The 21289-nt window shown below is 38.5% G+C and overlaps 1 protein-coding gene across 2 annotated transcripts in view; it reads right to left on the bottom strand.

Moving 5' to 3' along the window:
• Positions 1 to 3963: 3963 nt before the first annotated feature.
• Positions 3964 to 21289, bottom strand: part of ITGA6 (integrin subunit alpha 6) — a 44796-nt gene continuing 27470 nt past the window's right edge. The window contains exons 9-26 of one of the 2 annotated variants that reach the window (XM_030454625.1): positions 20694 to 20821; positions 18871 to 18966; positions 18299 to 18360; positions 16786 to 16943; positions 15742 to 15897; positions 14988 to 15103; positions 13885 to 14074; positions 13717 to 13800; positions 13441 to 13520; positions 13244 to 13321; positions 13039 to 13141; positions 11178 to 11351; positions 10123 to 10221; positions 9632 to 9742; positions 9450 to 9548; positions 8978 to 9103; positions 7636 to 7765; positions 3964 to 5984 (exon numbers count right to left, since the gene is read on the bottom strand). In XM_030454625.1, the coding sequence (XP_030310485.1) occupies positions 7658 to 7765; positions 8978 to 9103; positions 9450 to 9548; positions 9632 to 9742; positions 10123 to 10221; positions 11178 to 11351; positions 13039 to 13141; positions 13244 to 13321; positions 13441 to 13520; positions 13717 to 13800; positions 13885 to 14074; positions 14988 to 15103; positions 15742 to 15897; positions 16786 to 16943; positions 18299 to 18360; positions 18871 to 18966; positions 20694 to 20821 (1968 nt within the window). In that variant the 3' untranslated portion in view covers positions 3964 to 5984; positions 7636 to 7657. The remainder of the gene's footprint in view (positions 5985 to 7635; positions 7766 to 8977; positions 9104 to 9449; positions 9549 to 9631; positions 9743 to 10122; positions 10222 to 11177; positions 11352 to 13038; positions 13142 to 13243; positions 13322 to 13440; positions 13521 to 13716; positions 13801 to 13884; positions 14075 to 14987; positions 15104 to 15741; positions 15898 to 16785; positions 16944 to 18298; positions 18361 to 18870; positions 18967 to 20693; positions 20822 to 21289) is intronic. The other variant, XM_030454623.1, reaches the window with a different exon arrangement.

Below are 21289 nucleotides of genomic sequence, written 5' to 3'. Positions count from 1 at the left end.
AGAGTCCAGCTCAGAGTGGTCAAGAGAGAGTGATTAAGAGACTGAGGAAAGGCTGAGGGATCTGGGTCTCTTTATCTTGGAGGAGACTGAGGGGAGACCTCATTAATGTTTTAAATATGTAATGAGCGAGTGTCAGGAGGAGGGAGCCAGGCTCCTCTCAGCAATGTCCAATGATAGAACAGGTGCAAGCTGGACCACAGGAGGTTCCGTGTAAATATAAGAAAAAGATTTGTCACCATGAGAGTGAGAGGGCACTGGAACAGGCTGCCTAGTGAAGTTGTGTAGTCTCCTTCTCTGGAGACATTCAAAACCCATCTGGATGCCATCCTGTGTGACCTATACTGGGTGATCCTGACCTGGCACGGGGTGTTGGATTCAATCTCTTGAGGTGCCCTCCAATCCCTAACTTTCTGTGATTACTGCTTCTCAGTTGTAAGCCAGCAATAGTTTAAAGCAGTGCCTACAAGCAGGAGCTTAGGTAGTTGTAGATTGTTAGTTTCTCATGATGGCTCTGGATTGGCTTAATTTTTTATGTCTGTATGTTGCTGTCTTGAAGCCTGATGTTTCAGCTTACATACATGCCTTGAAACCTGGCCTGCTGCCTGAAGTTATCATTGAACAGCAGTCCTCAGGCAGATGAGGCAAAAGCTGTCAGTGGCTAAATAAATCATTGCACTTTGTAAGCGAGACCCCATTCTCAATAATGTAAACAGTAGCCACTTAGAGGAGAAAAAAAATCATGTAGGTTGAGTGTTCACTAAAGTAACCATGGGTAAAGAATTGTGGATAATTCTTTAAATGCTGTGTTTGGAGCAGAGCAAGCCCTTTTTGTTTACCGAAAGGTGTTTTCTTGGTTTTGTTTAAACTGCTGATCAGATGCTGATCCATGCAAACATAGTCTGCTAAAACACTGGAGGATATTTTGAGTTCTCTTTCTCCCCCAGATATTTTCCTTTCTTAAACCTGTTTCTCTCATTGATGATCTTCTGACAGCTTACTCTTGAGTTGACAAGCTGGAGTTCAGATGTGCCAATTTCTGCAAATTCTTATGCAAATAAAAAAGGAGAAATGTATTGTATTTTGTCTGCTTGTGTACTTACTCTGAACAAAGGCTTGTCATTGTCCTTAGATTTTTTTGTCAGTAAGTTCAGCTGCTTTTTCTTAGGAGTAAATTGGTTTGATGTGTCTTGATTGCTATTTTTTTATCTGTTTCTATTGCAATAAGAAAAAAAGTTGGTCATATATGTGTAGGAGTCCCTGTATGAGTTATCAAATTGTAGTCTCTTCAAGAAGAATGTGCAGATGGGCTTATTTATCTACTGCATAATTAAACGTGAGAGTTTGTGATTTTTTGCCACGTACAACTTTGTGACTCAAGATCAGAAGGCAGCCTTGTCTGGATATTATCTTATTATCTTATCATGGATAGTTTTTTCTTCCATAGGAAAAACATACTACGTAGCTACTGAAGCCAAGCACTGATGTTTTATGGAACAGGAATGGTGGTGTGTCACCATCATGGTGTAGTGAAATGAGGCAACCAGGTGCCACTAATTGCCAGGGAGTGAGCATGAGCTTGTGTCAAGCCCACCTGTGCCTGATTAGGGTGGGCCCCCACTGCGCATGAGCAGGACCAGGGGGCCAATAAAAGGCAAGCCCTAATTAGGCACAGGTGGGCTTGACAAGCTCATGCTCACTCCCTGGCAATTAGTGGCACCTGGTTGCCTCATTTCACTACATCATGGTACTTTAACTCATTGTCAGAGGTGGGATGCTGATTCAAGTGGACCTGTGGTCTAGTCCAGCACGACTATTTTTTTATTGTTCCTGCTTGCTAAGCAGGAATCAGTCACAGGTTGTCTTGTAAGCTGGCTGGCAATGGTATGTTTCTCAGCTCTGTAATGTTAACTGTTGGTCCCTTCCACTCCCAAGAAACAAGGCAATATCCTGCAAACTTTTCTTTTAATCAACTTGGCAGTTATGTTAATTCATATGCTCCTGGGAAAAGTGTTTGACTTTTCTGCCCTTTCTCCCCTGTCCCCTGAAGACACTAGGAGTTAAATAGCACTGTGCATTGATGGCAAGAGGGATATATGCTGCTCTGTGATAGGTAAGCAGCAGCAAGGACACCTCTGCTTTTTAAGAACTTGGTTCCCTGCCTGTCTTCCAGGACTTTTGAGGCAGGTCTGGACCTGAAAAGGTATTGCTTGCAAAAAGCCATTTTGCAGGGCTAGAAAATGGAAAAAAGAAAACAGAAAGTGGTCTCAGAGTATGGAGAGGTAAATGGCAGGTCAGTTGTCATTGTTCCTCTCGCCAATACAGTGACAGTGTACCAGCCTGGCTGGGGTTAAGGCTGATTACTGCAGCAGTGTCTGAGGGTGAGGAGTTGTGCCTGGGTTTCTTCTCACCAGGATCATGGTTAGGACTCCAGCAAGACTTATGAGGAGTATAGTATTAATTATGTATTAATTATGTAAACAGTATTAATTATGACTCCACAGCCTGGCAAGACAAATGGACATTTAAAGCTATCTGAACACTGGGATGAACACTGAAGCACCTGCATACACAGCCACCATAGGGAAATACACTGCTGGCATTCTTGCCACACAGGGGTTTGAGGTCTGGTCAGCCAGCAGAAGCGTGTCCATGCGCCTCTTCTGGCTCAGAGCTCTGGCTGGATGCCTGTTTGTGTCATCACAGCGTCTTTTCCTGGGTTTTGCAAGCAGCAGCTGATACTCTCACCTACTTAGTGCTCTGAGAAGTTATTTCAGTTGTTTGTAGATCTGCAGGTTTTCTGCTGGTGTGTGGTCTGGCAAGGCATGCTGCTGCAGTGACATTGGCATTGTCACATTCTGAGTGGGGGCAGGAGTTCTGATGCCACTTTGGGAACCTTCCCTTCTTATGTGCCAACTCTGGACATGAGCAGCTGGGCACCCTGCTCTGTCTCTTCTTCCGTATATAACTTCTGCACAGGTGGTTACTGAAACTGTGCTGTGACAGTCCCTTGCACTGTAAAGTTCTAAGATGTGTCTCCTGTACTGTGACAGTTAAACATGTGTGAAGGTATAGCAGTTTACTACTGGTCTATTTATGAACCAGAGGCTACATTGTGCATTTTATATATATATATATGTGTATCTGTGTGTATATATATATACACATATCTGTGTATATATATCTGTGTATATATATATATATACACATACATATTTGTGTATATATATATATCTGTGTGTATATACATATATATGTATACATATATATACATACGTGTATATACATATATATGTATATACACACACACGACACACAAATATACTAAATATATATAGCAACTATAGTACATTAGGTTTTATATATGCAGATACATGTATTTTATGTGTATAGTATACATGAGCATACGTAAAACCTGATATGCTATATTTGTATTATACTTTCTATGATCAGCTACTTAAGTGTTCTCCCAGTCTGTATTTTGTCTTGTGGACGTTTGTGAGTATAGTTATGTAAATGGTAATATTTGATAAAAGCAGGTTTTGATGTCCTAATTTTGTCCACTAATTGTATGGGATGTATCCACCTCCTCCAGTTACAGGTACACGTGTCTGGCAGGGAGCTTTTAGCAGCACGCTTGCTTTGAAGGTACCCTGGGCAGCATGAGTGAAGCCTGGAGGGAGAGGGTGGCTCTGTCCCCTGAGAGGTGACACTTGGTCCCCTGCCAGACTCCAAGCCTTACTCTTACCAGTGCTGGAAAGTGCAGCAAGCAGCAAGCAGCCTGTGAGCATGAGATTGCCCGTTATCTCCTGCTGCTGCTGCCTTATCTGCACCTTCCATGGGGCAGGGAACTGAGAGTTACAGCACTGCAGAGAATGAGACAACTTTTCAGCTTATTCTTCTTGTGAACTTAGCTGTGGCTACTTCAGTAAATTACGATAAGAAATCACTATTAGGAAAACAATGTTTAATTTAAAAAAAAATTTATTTCACACTTCTATACAAATATCCACAGGTAATTTCTAATAATGGAATGATGTAGCATTGATAGCTGGTATGAAAAAAAACCTTTGAGATAAAAGAATACCAGTGACATGACTTGTTTTTCAAGAACTTCCAGTTTAAGACTGCTGACATTCACGTTCTTAGGTGAGGGCCACAATCTGCTTTTAACTCCAAGACTATTGCCAAGTTTCTTAGCCCCTGATTAGCCTGGCTTCTGATGCTCTGAGCCTTTCAGCAAATAAACTTGATTTCTGAAAGCTCAAAAACTGGGTAAGAGCTAAAATACATGTGTAAGAGTTCATAAAATCAAAAAACAAAATACTGAAATTATCTAGTGGAAGGAAGAAGGGTATTAAATTAATATATTTTCTATAATGATAGGTGGCCACACCTTCCAAGAAGGTGTATTTAAAGTTAGCAGGTTTTTACCCTATGAGGGGAAAAAGTACCAAGAGGTTTTTGCATAGTTCAAATTACTAGCAGTGAATGTGCATTCTTTTTGAGCAGAATTTTGTTCCACATGGAATAAGCAATTGTGAACTAAATCTTTGTTCTTAAATAGTACCAATGCTTTAGAACATGGGTAAAATAGTAAACTCTTTCAAACAGTTCTATCAGTTATGTTACAGTAACTACATTACTAATAACACAACATTGTGGTTCTATTTTATCAACATTCAGGTATTCAAGAGGATTCAGTAGTCTCAACATGGACCAGTGCAGATCCACAAAGTTAAGGTAAGTTAAGGCATTTACAGCCTCCTTCAAGTACTATATAACAGCTGCAGTAGTCAATGCCTTTTGCCAAACAGGAACTTCTTATGAATCAGAAAAGCTGTTGCCTCTCACTTCTTGCAGTAAAACTGTATCTAAAAACCCTACTTCTGCTTGGTGTCCGAATCCTTAAATAGTCTGAAGTAATATACAAATCATGTTACAAAAGACCTGATAATTCATATTACATAAAGTTACAGGTATCAGAAACACTCCCTTCCCCATCACTAGAATAAGTATTTACATTTTTAGAAAGCATTGATGCCTTCAGTGACTTATCAAATGCAGAGAAATCCTCAGGTCTCATAATCTGAAGTTCAAAAACATTGTGGATTTGAAGGTTCAATTAAGTCTTTGGCCTAACAGTTAGTCAAAGACAATGATTTGTAACAAAAATAAATACAAAAATGACTAAAATATATACACAAGAAATACATCTAATATTCAAGCCTCTTTTTTAAAAAAAAAACCTGTGTATATTTGTGAGCAAGAATCATACAATCTGATCTTAAAAAAAACAAACAAAAAATCCACAAGCAACATGACCTATTGCACATGTAGTTTAAGATGATGCTTTTTGTTAAGCCCTAACTACTGCAGTATATGACTAAAGTAGATTTGCAGGTCTTCAGACTGTACTTCAATGAAGTGTGTTAAGGCCACTGTATGTTTCTAATGGACTGTGAATTTGGGGGAGGAAGGAGAACCTGTCTTGACCTTAACCTTGACCTTGCATACCAAGGAAGAAGGTTAGGATCACAGGAAAAGGTCTGCTGTGGTGGTTTTGCATAAAAAGACCTCAAATCAACACAGTATCTTCTAAAGTGTGAATTAGATTTGAAGGGGAAAAGAGGCAGCCTGGAAATTAAATAATGCAAATAAAATCTGTTGAAGCAATTTTAACTGTGCAAACAAAAGCCTCAATATAAGTAGTAGTATCTACAATCAAATGGTGAATGTCCATAGTGTTCATAGGTCTAACTCCATCAGTATTCCATTAATGACAACATTAACCTCTATCTGAACTATGTGGACGAAGATAACTTTCCCTAAGAATAACTTTCGTTTTCATTCCATTTTGTGAACCACTGTTTTGTCTCCAGGTCTTTGCATTTCCCATCTTTGATCTGTCGCTCTTCTTTCCGAATCCTTACAGCATGGTAGCGAGGGACGCTGTGTTCGTACCTAGAACGCTGGAAGAACCCGCACTGGGGCAGAGAAGAAAAAGAACACTTCAGGTACTCAGCAGCAACTTGAACTACAGAGGCAGTAAATTATTCTTTTGGACAGATACACTGGTAAGAAAATTGAAAACAAAAACTTGTAGGCCAAAAATGTACCCTACATAGCTATAAAAATATGAGCCAGCAGGTCTGCTGGTAGTTCCAGCAGCAGGTGCTGACCAGTGGCACACTCTGACATTTTGGTAATCTAACACCTGAAAAACAGTCCCTCCACTAACTTTTTAATTTTGTTCTGCACATTTTCAAGTCTTCTTATGAAGCTGTTCGTTCATATAACGAGAGTTGGCTGCTACACAGAAAAGTAGATACAGTTCAGGAAAGTCTGCCTCTCTTGATCAAAGGTAGGTGTATACACTTCAGTATTGTCCTGCATGGTGACATAATTTACATTTAAAAAGCTACAGAAAGACTTCCAGGGCTTTCAACAAAGTTACAGCAGGGACTTGTTTTTCAAAGCACCATCTCACCTGCAGTCACCTGCAGTAACTATGCACATTAAGTATTGGAACTTGACTCATGCTTAGTTTTCAATAGGATAAAAACCAGACATAATGTGAAAATTGTGGATTGTGCCATGACACAAGTCTGCCTTGATGAAATCTAGTACAGTTTGTTTGTGCCCTGCAGTTTATTCAGACCCACTGTAAAAACAGATTTTGAGGAATGAACTTAAAAATTAATTTTCAAAACACAATGGAGCGATGGGCACAGTGTTACAAGGATGATGATTATAGTAGCCAACTTCACAAGCTTATGGGTCACTGATGATCCAACTAAGGTTAAAAGACACTGTGCCGTTCAGCTGTCAACAGATGTTGCTAGAAAAAAAATATTAAAGTGGCATGTATTGTCCATGGTATTTGGGGGGGTGTTTGTTTGTTTGGCTAATTTAAGATATTGTTAGATCCTGAATGGAACAGAATTAAAAAAAAAAAAAAAAAGTTATGTCCAGGCATAGGCCAAATCTTTACCAATCTTTTCTTTAAGATTTCTTTAAACATTGACATATTATAGTTAAGAAATTCTCCCCACCCCCAATCCCAAGCATCACTTATTAATATGTACATGCATGTAGGACCTTAGGTTAAGATTGGTAGAAGCAGAAATCATCATGCAGCTAGTAGCTTCAGCAGAGGAAAGTTTGTTCCTAGAAAGTATACTTTAGGATTGAACAGATTTTTTCAGAGCAATTAAATTCTCATTATGGAAACCCCTTTCATTATCTTTTAACATGCAGTAAAGATTAGTAAAGCAAGCTTATCTGTTGTCCACATAGGCTTAGCTTTAAATTTTAACTCTGCAATGTTGATTACTATCTGTCAGGCTTAAAAACTTTCTTACACGGTTAAAACATAAATTTAAAAAAAATACTAAAAACCATTGTAATAGATCAAGATGCTTTCTAAAGAAATAAACAAAAAGCTTTTTAGACCAAGGTAAACAGCTGTGTTTGATCACGTGCACCAGAAGTTGAAAATGTATTGACAGAATGAGCAAGCAAGTACAGTATTTTGAAATCCAAAAGTTAATAGAACATTGCAATAGAAGCTTCACAGTTAGCCACTGCAACCATAGCACGTGCCACAGCTAAAAGTGAAAGAATATCATCAATTACCAATTACAGAAGAAGATCAATACTATGCATCAGAAGTAAGCCTCTCTTTATCAGATGGCTGAGCATGGATCTCAGCCTTGTGATACGTGGCATCGTAATGATCTTTCTTATTTCTCTTGAAGAAACCACACTACAAGGAAGCAAGAAATAATAATAGGGAAAAAAAAATAAAAATCACAAGAACTCAGTTGTTTCTGTATCTGTGAACTTCTTGGACTAACTCCATATGTAAAATAGAGTAACCTGAGGAAAAGAGTATTAAATATGTAATGCGTCCATCTTTTTGTTGACTGCTGGTTTGTTTTTTTTAACAAAGGCTGTTGTAAGTATATCCATAGCAACTAAAGCTGGCTGTGAAGAGAAGAAAGAAACCTATTCATGGACTAGTACATGGGATAGAAAATTAGAACCAAAAATAAGTACTGCTTTGACTTGTAGAACACCAGCATTTGTCTTAAACCAGTCACACAGCTGGCTTTGAAATGCCATGTTTGTCCTTTGCAAGATGGCACCGTGTTTGTCATCAAAAGAAGAATTTTACACTGCCAGGTGTGAAAATGTGTAACACAGGCATGCACAGTAAGACCCCAGCAGTTACAGCCGGACAGCCCACCCAAAGTACTAATTCATCCTCAACATTTGCAGCAGGGGCTGGGCATTTATTAGAAAATAGGTCAAAACTATCCTGTGGAAAGCCACATGCAGCAAACAGTAGCTCTGCAGCAAAGAAACTTTCTGCAGTTTCTCTAGAAGAAAGTAAATGACATGGGATATTCTTCACCTCTTCTTAATAACCTTTTGCTATCATATAACAGCAAATACTAACTGCCTCAGGCTGTGAAAACTAAGAATGAAAGGATTATGCTCTTATACTGTTACAAGTTAGTTGTAAAAGTGCAAAAGGTAGTTAGAAAAATAGCTTCCCAATTTTTTTTGTTTTTACATACTTGGCTATGTATTATTTCTGTGACCTTCATCTACTAGTAGTTTAGCTGTATTTCTAGTGTTACAAGAACAGACACTTGCTAAACCATTTGTAGAACAGCTCACATGAATTTTTACACCTAACTGCAGAAGCCCCAGCTAGCTGTATCTATCTGTTTCAAAGTAACAATGGTCTATGAACCAAATACTCAAGTTTTGCCATGCACTCAAAATTCTTTGATGTGGAATGAGAAAATTTTCACATCAAGTCTTCCTGTTGCAAAACAGACAGTGATAAAGTTATTGACAATTTTGCTCTAGTTTAAGTCCCAAATACAAACCAAAATACTTTAAGTATTTGCTTTCTTGTCAATTGTAGACCAGAAAATGTAAAATAATCAGATTAATAAAAACTCACCTTCCATAGTAAGAATACCAACAGTGCAAGCATCAGTATTCCAGCAAAAATAGCCACTGAGATGATCCACCACGGTACTCCAGTATAAAGTGCTACTGGTTTTGCAGGGAAGACAGTAACACGTACCTGAAGGAGAAAAATAATGAAGACACAAAAAAGCATTTCAGAAGCATCCATGTGTAATATAAAGTGGCAATTTATACAGTGTTATCTGTTCTCTAACAAGATGTCTCCTCTCTCTCATCTATATCATGTTTCTGAAGTTGTTCGTTCTTACTGGTTCATTTCAATATTGTAAGAATTTTTTTCCAACCTAATTAAAAGGTAAAAAAAATAATTCAAAACTACTTTTTATAAAGCTCAAGTTTTAGCTACTTTTGTTTTAAAATGGTTTAGATTTTTTTTCAGTCTTTGAGATGAGCTGGAAAAATTACAACGATAACATATAGTTGGCATCTAATGTTGAACTCACCTGAGCAGCTTCATTGGTTAGTTTAACATTCTTGGCTGCAGCAGGAACACTGATTGAAGCCCTAACAAGGATGTCCAGGTAGTTCATTTTGGAGTATTCCTGTTCCCAAAGAAAATACGGACATTAGGCACAGAAAAATAAAGAACTCTGACCTTCCAAAAATGTTAGGCGAGAGGACTTACCTCTAAGAAAGTACTGTTCCACAGTCTGGAACGCAGCACAATAGATGCCTTGCTGTCTAAGTCTTTCAGGGGACATTTTATGTCCACACAGCGTGCATTCACATTGCAGTCCTGCAATTACAAATTTCTATGTGTAGATAAAAACAAGTCCTCAGAAATTGTTCAACCCCCCTGCCACAGGGTTAAAAATGGGGTGACATGCATTGTATTTACGTGCAAGAACCAAAATCCACTTGTGCTGACAGCAACAGGAAAAATACAGTGAAGATAGTGATACTATTTATTTTAATGTAGATAACTATGCAGAAATTTCTTCCTATTTCTCTCTAATCAGTAAATAATCTAAATGTTCAAATTTTAAAAGCAATGACACTTGGATTTAAGGTAAAAATAAAGACAAGACACCTTTCAACCCTGCAAAACTCAGAAAAGCCCTCTTATGAGTGCAGGAGAGGAATGTGACAGGACTGCAGTTGGTGCTGTAAACTTACCAAGGTCTTGTATTTTCTTTCTGCAAATAAAGAAAATGCCTTGCTATCTGTAATCTGCTTCTCTGCAACCTCACGTTTCCTTCTTGAGTTGTGGGATTCCTTAAATAAAGAAAAAAAGAAGATTTTTTACTAGTTTGTCTAAGTATTTCTTAACTCTGATCCCATATAAGCAGAGAAATAAGTTCAGTGAGTGTTTTCTTGTTCCAAGATGAGCATGTGACTGAAGTCAGTATCTATCCCTACTAATCTTCATTTATTGCTGATAGTATAGTCAGGACAATTATTACAATTTGAGATTACCTAAAGAAAAGTCAACTGACAACTTTCTTTAATTGGTTAAGGGAGTTTTAGATTCAGAAAGAGTTCAATGCTATTTCCATTTTTTTTCTAGAATATTATTGTTACTATGCTAGTAGAGAAAGACTGTGTTAAGTTCAGTAGATGCATTTTTAACTTTATACTAATTACTGACAGTTGTATTAACTAATGTAGTGATCTCTCAAGAATGGATTTATGTGCATGCAGTTTCAACGATGAAAATAAAAATTCTTCCCAAATTATCTTAACACTCTATGAAAAAATAATGAAGGGTCAGGGTTTAGAAAAAAAATCTTGCTAGATAGGCACAATGAAGGGCTATGAAACTCTTGCTTGAGAAATTCTGTATTTGTTGTAAATAAGTAAATTTAAGTGCAAGCCCTTTCTTTTTAAGAGGTATATGGAATTCCCCTAGGCTGGGAAGATGTTTGCTGTTGTTTATTGTTTTCTGCTTAAGAAAGCAATCAGCAATTTAACCCTGCAAGAACATACAATGGCAGCGTCCCTTGCAAAAACAGTCACTAGCCATAGCATCTTTTAGCATATTATCCTTATTAGCTGTTAGGTCATCTCCTGGTAAGCTTGATATATATTGTGCTTGCCAGATGCTTCAAACAAAAAAAAAAAAAAAAAAAAAAAATATATATATTCTGGCAGCAAGTTCTTACACCCAACCATTGCATGCTGCAGTGCTTTCATGTTGTACGAACTGATGAACATAAGAGAGGGTAACATACCACAAAATGCAAACTATTGATTTCACCCTCCGGTTGACAGGAGACTTTTTCCAAGCCTTTGGAATCTATTCTCATCAAATAAAGCAGCCATTTGCCATTGCTGATTTCTTTCGGCCACTGGATATCCAGAGACGCAGTACCCAGTGTTTTCAGTGGTCTGCCCAAATTAGTTACCTGTTAAAACAAACATTCTTTAAGCTTTAAAATACTTTGTATAGGCATTTTCCTCTCGCCTGGAAGTCTTACTGACTTGGGCAGGTTTTAAGGATGCCACTAATACAAAATTTAAAAGATGAAAGTTAGTCAAAACAGGGTAGAATGTCAAAGTATATTAGCATATACTAAAACTGGCACACTTGGGTAGCAAGTAAATAGAGAGTTTAAACATACAAGGATTAAAATTCCGTAACATGAATTTTAAGCTCTTTATTTTTAGATATGTTCATGTGAAGCACTAACAACTCCAATTTAGAGTTAACAAATCATTCAGTTATATAACTGAGGCAGATTTCAAGTTTTGAGGATCTCTGACACAGCCAGCTTTTGCTCTTAAGTCTGGAATTTGTTTCTCAACCTTTTTTTGCTTTCTTAGTGTTGATATTCATGATAGCAACTTCTAAAACAAATACTCTGACTGCTTCTAGTTTAATACATGCACGCAGGTAGAAAAAGAAGTGAAGGATTGGCAGAATTAAGCTTAGAATTAGAATTTTTAGGGTTGGAAGGGACCTTGAAGATTATCTAGTTCCAAGCCCCCTGCCTTGGGCAGGGACACCTCCCACTAGATCAGGTTGCTCAGAGCCCTGTCCAGTGTGTCCTTAAAAACTTCCAGGGATGGGATTTCCACCACCTTTCTGGGCAACCAGTTTCTTGTAGGCCCCCTGTCAGATACTGGAAGGCTACAATAAGGTCTCCTTGGAGCCTTCTCCTCTCCAGACTGAATAACCCCAACTCTCTCAGTCTGTCTTCATAGGAGAGCTGCTCCAGCCCTCTGATCATCCCTGTGGCCCTTCTTTGGACACGCTACAGCATGTCCATGTCCCTCCTGTAAAAGGGGCTCCAGAACTGGACTCAGTACTCCAGATGGAGTCTCATGAGAGCAGAGCAGAGGGGGAGAATCACCTCCCTCAACCTGCTGGCCATGCTTCTCTTGATGCAGCCAAGGATCTGGTCAGCTTTCTGGGCTGCAAGTGTACACTGATAGCTCATGCTGAACTTCTCATCCACCAGCACCCCCTGAGTCCTTTTCCTCAGGGCTGCTCTCAAGCCAGGCACTGCTCAGACAGTATCAGTGCTTGGGATTGACACTTGAATTCTGACAAAACTGCTATGTGCAAAGACAGCTGGGCTTGCATTAACAACAGAAAAAACAAATCTGTTGCTGATTAACACAGCTTTTACAGAAGTCTTCTCCCTGATTTATAATTAAGAATACAACCAAAGGGTGAAAAAGACACAGTCAAAGTGGCTCCTGCAGTGTCATCTTACGCCTTATCAGTCCTGCATGAAGTCTGTGTGCATCTGCTAGCACCTGGACGTGCCACAATCTGGGGTCAGGGCTTAAGTTTTGTTTCCTACCTGCGTGGGGTTTTATGCCATACAACCAAATATGCATGAACTGCTTCCCAGAAAAAGTATGCAGCCAGCCTTGGGCCACTTTCTTAAAACAGGATCTTACAAGGTCAAGCCCTGAAGAAGCTCTAGTCTGCAATCAGACTCATGTCCTGATCAGAAAGTCAGGATTTTGGTACAAGAAAAGTCAGTTTTAAACCCAGAAACTCTTCCGAGTATTCGTAGGCATTAAAAGAGAAGCTGTTCATTTGATTAAAAGCAGACGTTGGCATTAATCTAAATTACTTACTCTGAATTCGTATTCTATGAGGTTTCCAATATCATCTTCAGATTTCATAGCACTCTCACCAATGATGTTACCTCCAAAATACACCTGAGAAGGCTTAGCAACTCTGTTCAGGTGGGGTGGAGAAGCAGAATAATTGCAGTTATAATGAAGTCTGCAGCAAACTGTCCCCCCACCCCACCCATTTTTTGGTGCTATCAACACTTACCCACTGAGTGATAAAAGTAATTCAACAACCACTTTAGCACTAGCTGTAATTGGAGTCGAATTAACTTGAGTGCTTGTTCTACAATGAGAAGGAAACAATACTGTTCATTTTACACTTTACTATTAAATGGCTTTTGTAACTCAAAATGTTTACAACTGTATATAAAAACATTGCATGCACACGCAAAGAAAACTTACGTTTCCAGCTTCAGATTAATGTCCAAGTCTGATGTATCAACATTAACTTTAGTGGTACTTAAGATCAGATAAAAGGTTACCTAGACAAGAAAGCACATCCAGAAAATATATTAGTAAAGTTTATGAACAATTTACATATGCAGCACTTTAGAAATACAGCATCAAGTTCGAGAGAGAAAAAGGTCCAAATCTAATTTCCAGTTATGACAGACAGAAACTGAGTGACTGCAGTCAGCCACCATATTTTATAACCTGAGTAAAATAGGTGCAACTTACGTTGGAATTTCTTTTGAAGGGATTTCCAAGTTCACACTCTGCTTGAGACCCATTTTGGTTAGCACCACATGTTAGCTGTTTTTCCTGATTAAACAGAATATATTTAACAGTAAAAATATGCAGAAAATATATAAAAATTTTAATACCTTTTATTTTAAAAATACTCACAGGATAACCCCTCATTTCCCTGAATGCAGAATATGTCAGACTATCTGGAAAAGTTGCAATTAGTTTAGCTTCATAGGCATCTTCACCATCTTTTTGTGGATTTTTTGCATCAGATGGATTGTTTGTCACTGTTATTTCCAGGGCAATGTCTTTCTGGTCTTTCAGAACAAGCACGGGCACACCCTTTTCACTGCAGAAACAAGAGTATGCAGGTTGTGTGCATTAGGAAACCAAGTGCATATGAGAATTTGCTTCTAACTATGGTTTACCCAAATACATTAGGGAAGAGTTACTGTTAGACCACAACCCCATGAATGATTGCACATTTTTCCCAGACCAGTATTTCATCTCTGAAAGCAGCCAGCAGCTAACAGAACAGAAGAGACTGGATATACCCCTCAAGTAGCCAAGAGTTTGTATTTCTAAACCAGCACTTGCATTTAGTCATGTTTATTAGTGGGTAAGTTTTCTCTGAATAAAGCTACTGACCTGCTATTTTCTTGTAAATTACACATGGTTTTGGCTTCCAAGTCAGGTTATGGCACTCACTGCTAACAGTGACTGGCCACTGACAGGAAGTAAACATACTTCCTTTTGGTTTGTTTTTGTTTGGTTTTGTTTCCTTTAATTTCACTGGCCCTCCACAGAGCAGGGATGCAGCAGAGTGTTAGGGGTGTGCTGCATGGAAGTGATTTCTCTGTTCATGTCACACTAACTGCTTGTATTAGGCAACTAGACTACAGGCTATAACGTTGTCATACTTGCAATCAAATTTCATCTCAGAAATGGTTAAAAATATCATACACAATGAACTACTGCACAGCTGGTTTAGAATCTCATTTCTCCAAAGGTTAGAAACTTTTTCTTTTCTAACTTTCAGCTCGCACCTGTGAAGTTGTCACCACTTTGTATCCATATGAATCTCTACCACAAGCTCATCCCACTCCCCCAGCTTCCCCACCCTGACACATCAGTACTACACAGGGCTGTCTTTGCCAGACTGACAGAACGAAGCTGCTCAGTCTCCCCAAACTTTCTCCTAAAAGGTTTTTCAAACATTTCTTAATAATGTGAATTTTAGCAATGCATTAATCGAGGCTTACATTGGTAAGTAAGTAAACCTGTCTTCATTTCCTTCTCTGCTGCAAAACCGGTACTGAAGTTTCAGATTGCTGTGACACTCATTGTCTTCTCCACAACCTTCTTTTAAGAATTCCACCTGAATACAACCAAAGCACTTTTACTGCATGCCACATGATAAAAGCTTAAAACAAGGTTTCTGATGTGCACTGCATAAGCTGTCTGCAGTGACACCTTCTTGGAGAGCATAAGATTTTAACCTGACACTTCTTGACTGTCCAGAGTTTTCCTTGGTGAGACATAGCTCTTGATTCTCTTTAATTTAGAAATCTAAATGTGACTAAAAGGTACACTTCTAATGAGGAAAAATGTTCTTAAGTCTGACTCATCAATGAGCACTGAGGAAAAGAGATCTGTATACCAAATATAGAGCTCTAATGATGTTATAGCATCCTATGCATAGAAGAATTAGACTGAACATTATTTTTTGATTTTGTGTTCACAGCAAGACAACAACTGTTTTTAATCAAAAGTACATTTCCTCCTAAACCTGTTGTGTAGAGAAAAAAAGACTAGCAACTATATCAGCTTCACTTTTTTTGGCAGAGAAATGCAGGATCCCGTTCAAAACATTTTGCAACAAGTTCATAACAAAATCTAACATATAAGGCACACTCCAGTTATTACTTTTGGTCACAACTTAGCTTTATCCAGTCTTTAAAATTCAGTGATTTATCAACGTGCAAATTTATGAAAAGTGTTGTATCAAAAGCTTACTTTTGTGGTCCTTGTTTCAGATTCGTTTGAATTTAGAATTGGTATAAGATCTGGAAGTGCTCTCTCTCTTCTTGTGGATGGTAAGCTTGACTCCACTCCAGCAATTTTTACACTGACTGATACTGGAATGGGGCGTAGCTTATCTTTAATTTTTTCCTGTTAAAGTATTTTAAATTACATAGTTAGTGCACAGTGCAGAAAACAAAAACCAACCCAAAGACTAGCTTCTGATATACATTTTAGAAGAAGAAAACCAAAATATTTTCTGCTGCATTTTACAATATGAAAACTGTTGACTGTATAGAAACCCAACATTTTCTAAAAATGCACAAGAACACCAGGACCCTTAGCCCTACTGGCTTATTTTTTTCCTAGCCTCCTATAGTCTGATGAATTCTCTCACCATTAATAATTTCTAGGAACAACTGACAGTAACTCAAGCAAGTGAAATTTACCCTACAACAGTAAAATAACACACTTTCTCCCTGCTGTGTAAGTTGGAGATCTTTAATTTGCTGTGGACAAAACCAACCTTGGAGGCTCATCACTGCTGAGCTGCCAATGCAGGTTTGTTCAGCTCCTGGAGCAATGCCATCTTCAGGGGCCAGTGTTACAGCCAAGTCAGACAGCATACACCAAGCTTTCTTGTCCTGTTCACCCCCTCCAAAACCAGTGAGTTAAAATTCTTTTCCTTGCCAGTCATACCGTTACATTCTATAATTGTTGGAAACAGCTCTCCATTTCTGGCATTTACTCCCCCTCTGTTGTTCTAAATTAGTTCAGCTCCGCTGACATCCGGGAGTGTGCTCCAGTGGCTACGACGTCTATTCATAGTTTGTAAGAAAGGCAACAGGAGGAAGCAGCATGTGTGCAGGGAATAGGAAAGTACTGCTTAACTATGGTGGTTTTCTAGTTTTGAAGCTTTATATTGCATGTAAATTAAGTTACATACAAAGGTACCATGAGGCTGAAAAAAAGACCCTCCGTCATTTTAAATGGATCTAAAAGAAATAAAAATAAAATACTTACACTTCACTGCCTTACCTGCAGTACAAGCTTGGTTGTCACACACTCCTTTGAGTTCTGTCCCCTTAGGGTTGTACTGGCAGTGAACTGATCAGACAAGTGGTCTTTAAAGCGTACCCGGGATGGCAGACCCAGCTGCCTCCTCTCGTTTTCTGCTTCAAATGTATAGTTGATCTCTGTATGAAGAAATAAAGCAGGCCACTATAAAAGAACCCTTGCCTTACTAAAAAGAACATTTACCTTACATAGGTATGGTCTCATAATTTTATTCTACAAGACTGTTCCAGCCAGTGCAGGGCTTCACAAACTCTTTTCAGTTATTTACAAAACTTTCTCCATCTGCCAGTTTTGTCCCTCTGGAAGTGAAGCCAGGCACTCTGTGTGCACGTACCTAATGGAACTTGTAAACCAAATGTTTTTATTCCAGCAGTACAGCATTACTCGGCATGCAGAGTGGCTGGAGGAGCTGTAGTTGCTGCTGAGGAGCCAGTAGAGGGCCGAGGTCCAACACCTTGAGAATTCTCTGACTCGGCTGTGCTCCGTTCCTCCTTTTATCCCAAGTAACACCCAAGCACCCAGCAGGATTTTGAGGTAGACGGTTAAAATTTTATCACAGAAAGCACAAATGTGTCTAGAGCCTTCTAGCTGCATGCTGAGGCACGTCTTCAGAGATCTGAACTCTGTGCATCTTTTAATCATCTCTGAATTCACCAAACTGATTCAGTATTGCAGGGAACAGCACCAAGTGTGCTGGGCCTCAGGACCATGCAAATGGGCACACGAGTGACCTCTGAGAGCTACAAGTGCTCAGACTTGCTGAATGACCAGGACCATATTCAAGCACATTACAGATTTTACAAGTAACTAAAAAAACTCAACACAGTAGGAGAAAGGAGGTTTGGGCTTAAAATTCTTCTAATTTCCTTTCAAAATCCTACAGTTTTCTGAGGTATAGTAACTGTAGCATTGTAACGGGAAAAAAGCCAGACATGAGAAAGTAATGCTTTACATTTTTAACTATATTTATGGCACAGTCTTCCTGGCTCCCATTAATAGAAGTGTTTTCAAATTTCAGTTACTAATTTCCATAAAACCATTTTCATTAATACAGAACACAGAGTAAGTGTCCAGTAAGGAATAATACTTATAATGATACACGAAATGGCCTTTTAAAACTATTTTTGAAAGCAGCAGTAACCTAAAGAAGCAAAATGTTTTTGGTTTGTTTGGCTGCCATTTGGTCACTGAGAGTTACATCGTTACATGGCCTCAAAGCTTCAATTCAGTCTGACATTCACAGGATTTCCTAACACACCAGCATGACTTTAAATACATTACTTTATATATAGACAGTGCAATAACTGGTTGACTTTAGAATTGAGTCACGTTTTAAAACTGACAGTCACAGTAAGACAGATGAGTCACTAAATCTGAGCACTATTCTTCCATGAAGAAAAAGATTTTTCTACAGAAAAAGACGAAAAACAAACCAGGTGACAAACAGATAAAAATATTTCTTTTCAAAACTTACTTATTCTTGGATTTAAATCACTGGGGTTTGCAGAATACTGAAAACATGCTTTCACATCCATCCTGTAAAAAATGCCAAGAAATTAGTATTAACTTTAACAAGGTATGGTCCAATAGTCTGAAAGGTTTTAATAGTTCATTGGTTGATACTATCAGTCTTACCAGTGTTTTTCATGCTAGAAAATAATTTGCTGCTTAGTAAACTGAATTACAAAACACGAAAAAAATCGTTAATAAGCAATTAGAAAAAATACTTTCTGGCATTTGCTCTTTCATGTCTGCTCATTAGAAAACTGTTCAGGTTGAGATACTTGTGTTAAAAGTCCTTAAAAAAGTTAAAAGTAGCAAAGTGACATTCATTTTCAAAAACAAATATAACAAACAGAACACATTCCACACCTTGTCTTTAGCACAGTAGTCATAGAAAATTCAGGATGTCAAAATAATCATACATTTGTTTAATCTGTACAAGTTTTATACCCCTTCACTTTATCATCACTGACTGACTGGAATTTGGCAACAGAAAACTCAATACACTGATACTTCTGATATAATAAATTTCCTAAAAGTTACCATATTTCGCTAGGGTCCTCAGGGTTCTTCTTCTTTAGATCAATTCTGTCAGGCTGCACTGTAATGCTTCTTTTAATGCTTATCACAGGCCGAGATCTTCATTTGAGGAAAAATGGGAAATGAAGGAGTAAAAAAAGGGAAGAAAACTTTTTGTTAAGGTTAATGAAATAATTCATATGAATCCCAGACGCCCTCCATGCATGCACTGATTTGCAACAAAGAGCCCCAAGACACACAGAGGTTGGTTCTGATAATGGTTAGAAACAAAGGGAACTACTTAAAGCTAAGCAAAGCAAGTCACAAAAAAAAAATACAATTGTATGAAATGCCTGACAGGGAAGGAGAGTACACTAATGTGATGTACTTGTCATTTTATACAGTTACAAAAAACATAAAATTCAAATTGATGGTTCCCTCTCCAATAGTAATTGTGAACACAACCGTAGGTACTGAAGTTCACTCAAATCACTGTTCTCAGCAGCTTTAATGTGGAGCCTGGGTGGCTGTGGGAAATGATGTTTTCATTTCCTGACTCTACTGCATGTAGGCTGTAACCATAATTCAGCCTGACAATTTTTTTCCTTCTTTTCCTTTCTGGAAGGGACAAGAAAAGACAATTCATGTAAACAGATGAATGAGCTGATCCCCCTCTTGTTGAAGCATCTAATGGCTGCCTAACAATGCCAGTGAGCTACCTCCTCCTTTTCTAGCAAACTTGTCTAACTGGGCCACCCTTTTCACAGTTCATTACCATAAAGGTTTTTGCTCTCACCTCTGTAGAAGTTTTTGTACTAACCTTATCAGCAAATTGTAAAAACTCCCTTTGAGTAAGCAGAATGCCTAATAATCTAACCAACTTCCCTTCCACTTACTGTGTTCCTTTCCACAATCAACATGATTTGCTTTTGTTGGGTGCTGTTTCAGTGTATTTAAGAACATTCCAATTGTGTACACAGATACTGTACAGCTTAGAGTTGGGATCATCAAAAAATTGCAAGAAAAGGCCATTCTGCCTGAAAGGTAGTGTTATTTCTCATGCCCTAAATTGAGATAGCCAATTTTGGCATTTCTGCTCCTCCTCCTTTGGGACCTGACAACAAACAGGAAAGATCTGAACTGAGGCAGCTCTGACAGCTCTGATGAGGAGACAGCCCTCTTCCTGCTCATTACCAGTGATTCAACTGAACAGTACATTCAACTGGAGAAAAAAGGAGAGGTCTGCAAAACACCGTGGCCTCGTCCCTAACTAAGGCATGTGCTATGGAAATCCCAAAGGATCCTATCTGCAGGGTTTCCCCACAGCTCATGGATCCCACTGCAACCTCAGCAAGGCCTTCTGCCTCGCTGCTTATGGATCCGCAGCTGCAAAAGAGGGGGTTTGAATTGTTTTGTTCTGTCTTCAGTAAAGCAGGAATAGAGGTCCATAACAGTGGCAAACAAAAGCCCTTGCCCATGTATCAGTTCATATCTCTTTTCTTAAGGCAAAAGAATCAATTATCACTCTTAAATCCATCAAAGGACATGGGCACCCAAATGAGTTACCACAGGACAAAGCTGGGTATAGACACACACCACACATCAGTGCTCCACAGCAACCCCCCCCAGTCACACTCTTCCCCTGAGCTGATTGTAAGGCAGTTTCTCTATGAAAAAGGGGAAATAAACTAACAAACCAATTTGCGGAACTTTTTCCCCCCAAATTCCACCTTCTAGAAGGAAAAATACACTCTAGACCAAACAGCTTTTTTGTTACTTCTAGGTAGTTTGTTTTTAAAAAACTAAACCCCAAACTTCAGTGTAAGCAGTTGCAGTCTATGTAATACCTGAACACAGACACAGAATCTGAAAGGGAACCAACAGCAATATCAGGGTAGGAATTTTTGTCCAGGTCCATGTTTCCAGCAATAGAGTAACCAAAGAAATTGGTGCCTGTTTTTTCACCATCAAGAATCTAAAGAGGAAACAGATTGAGGGAATTCAGACACTTAAAAGCTACAAAAGTGAATTATGTAACAAGTGAACATCATCGACTTAACCACTAGGGGGAAAAAAAAAAAAGAGGAGAGATACAAGGAAATAGGATCTCCGTGCTCACATAAATGACACTGAAGTACCAAGATGATTTGCTTAAGTTATTTGCAATAGCAGTGACTGCCAGACTGTTTTGCATAGAAATGTTGTCTGGCTTACCCTCTTTTTGTAAAATATATGCAGTGTAGGCACTTCAAACTATTCTAAAGTATTCTCGAAAGTATTCTAACAGTATTCTAGGAAATGTAATCAAGTTGTATTCTCATCTTGCACACTGAACACAGTAGTCCTCAAGAAAACAGAAAAAGGCATAGAGATTTTTAATTTAAGAAGTGAAACAGTAGCAGTGAAAGAAAAAATGAGCTATCTTCAAATCCCAAAATTTATT

This window comes from Calypte anna, chromosome 7, assembly GCF_003957555.1.
Source record: "Calypte anna isolate BGI_N300 chromosome 7, bCalAnn1_v1.p, whole genome shotgun sequence".
NCBI lineage: Eukaryota > Metazoa > Chordata > Aves > Apodiformes > Trochilidae > Calypte > Calypte anna.
The sequence above is the reverse complement of the archived record's forward strand: the minus strand, read 5'-3'. Positions and strand labels throughout refer to the sequence as shown.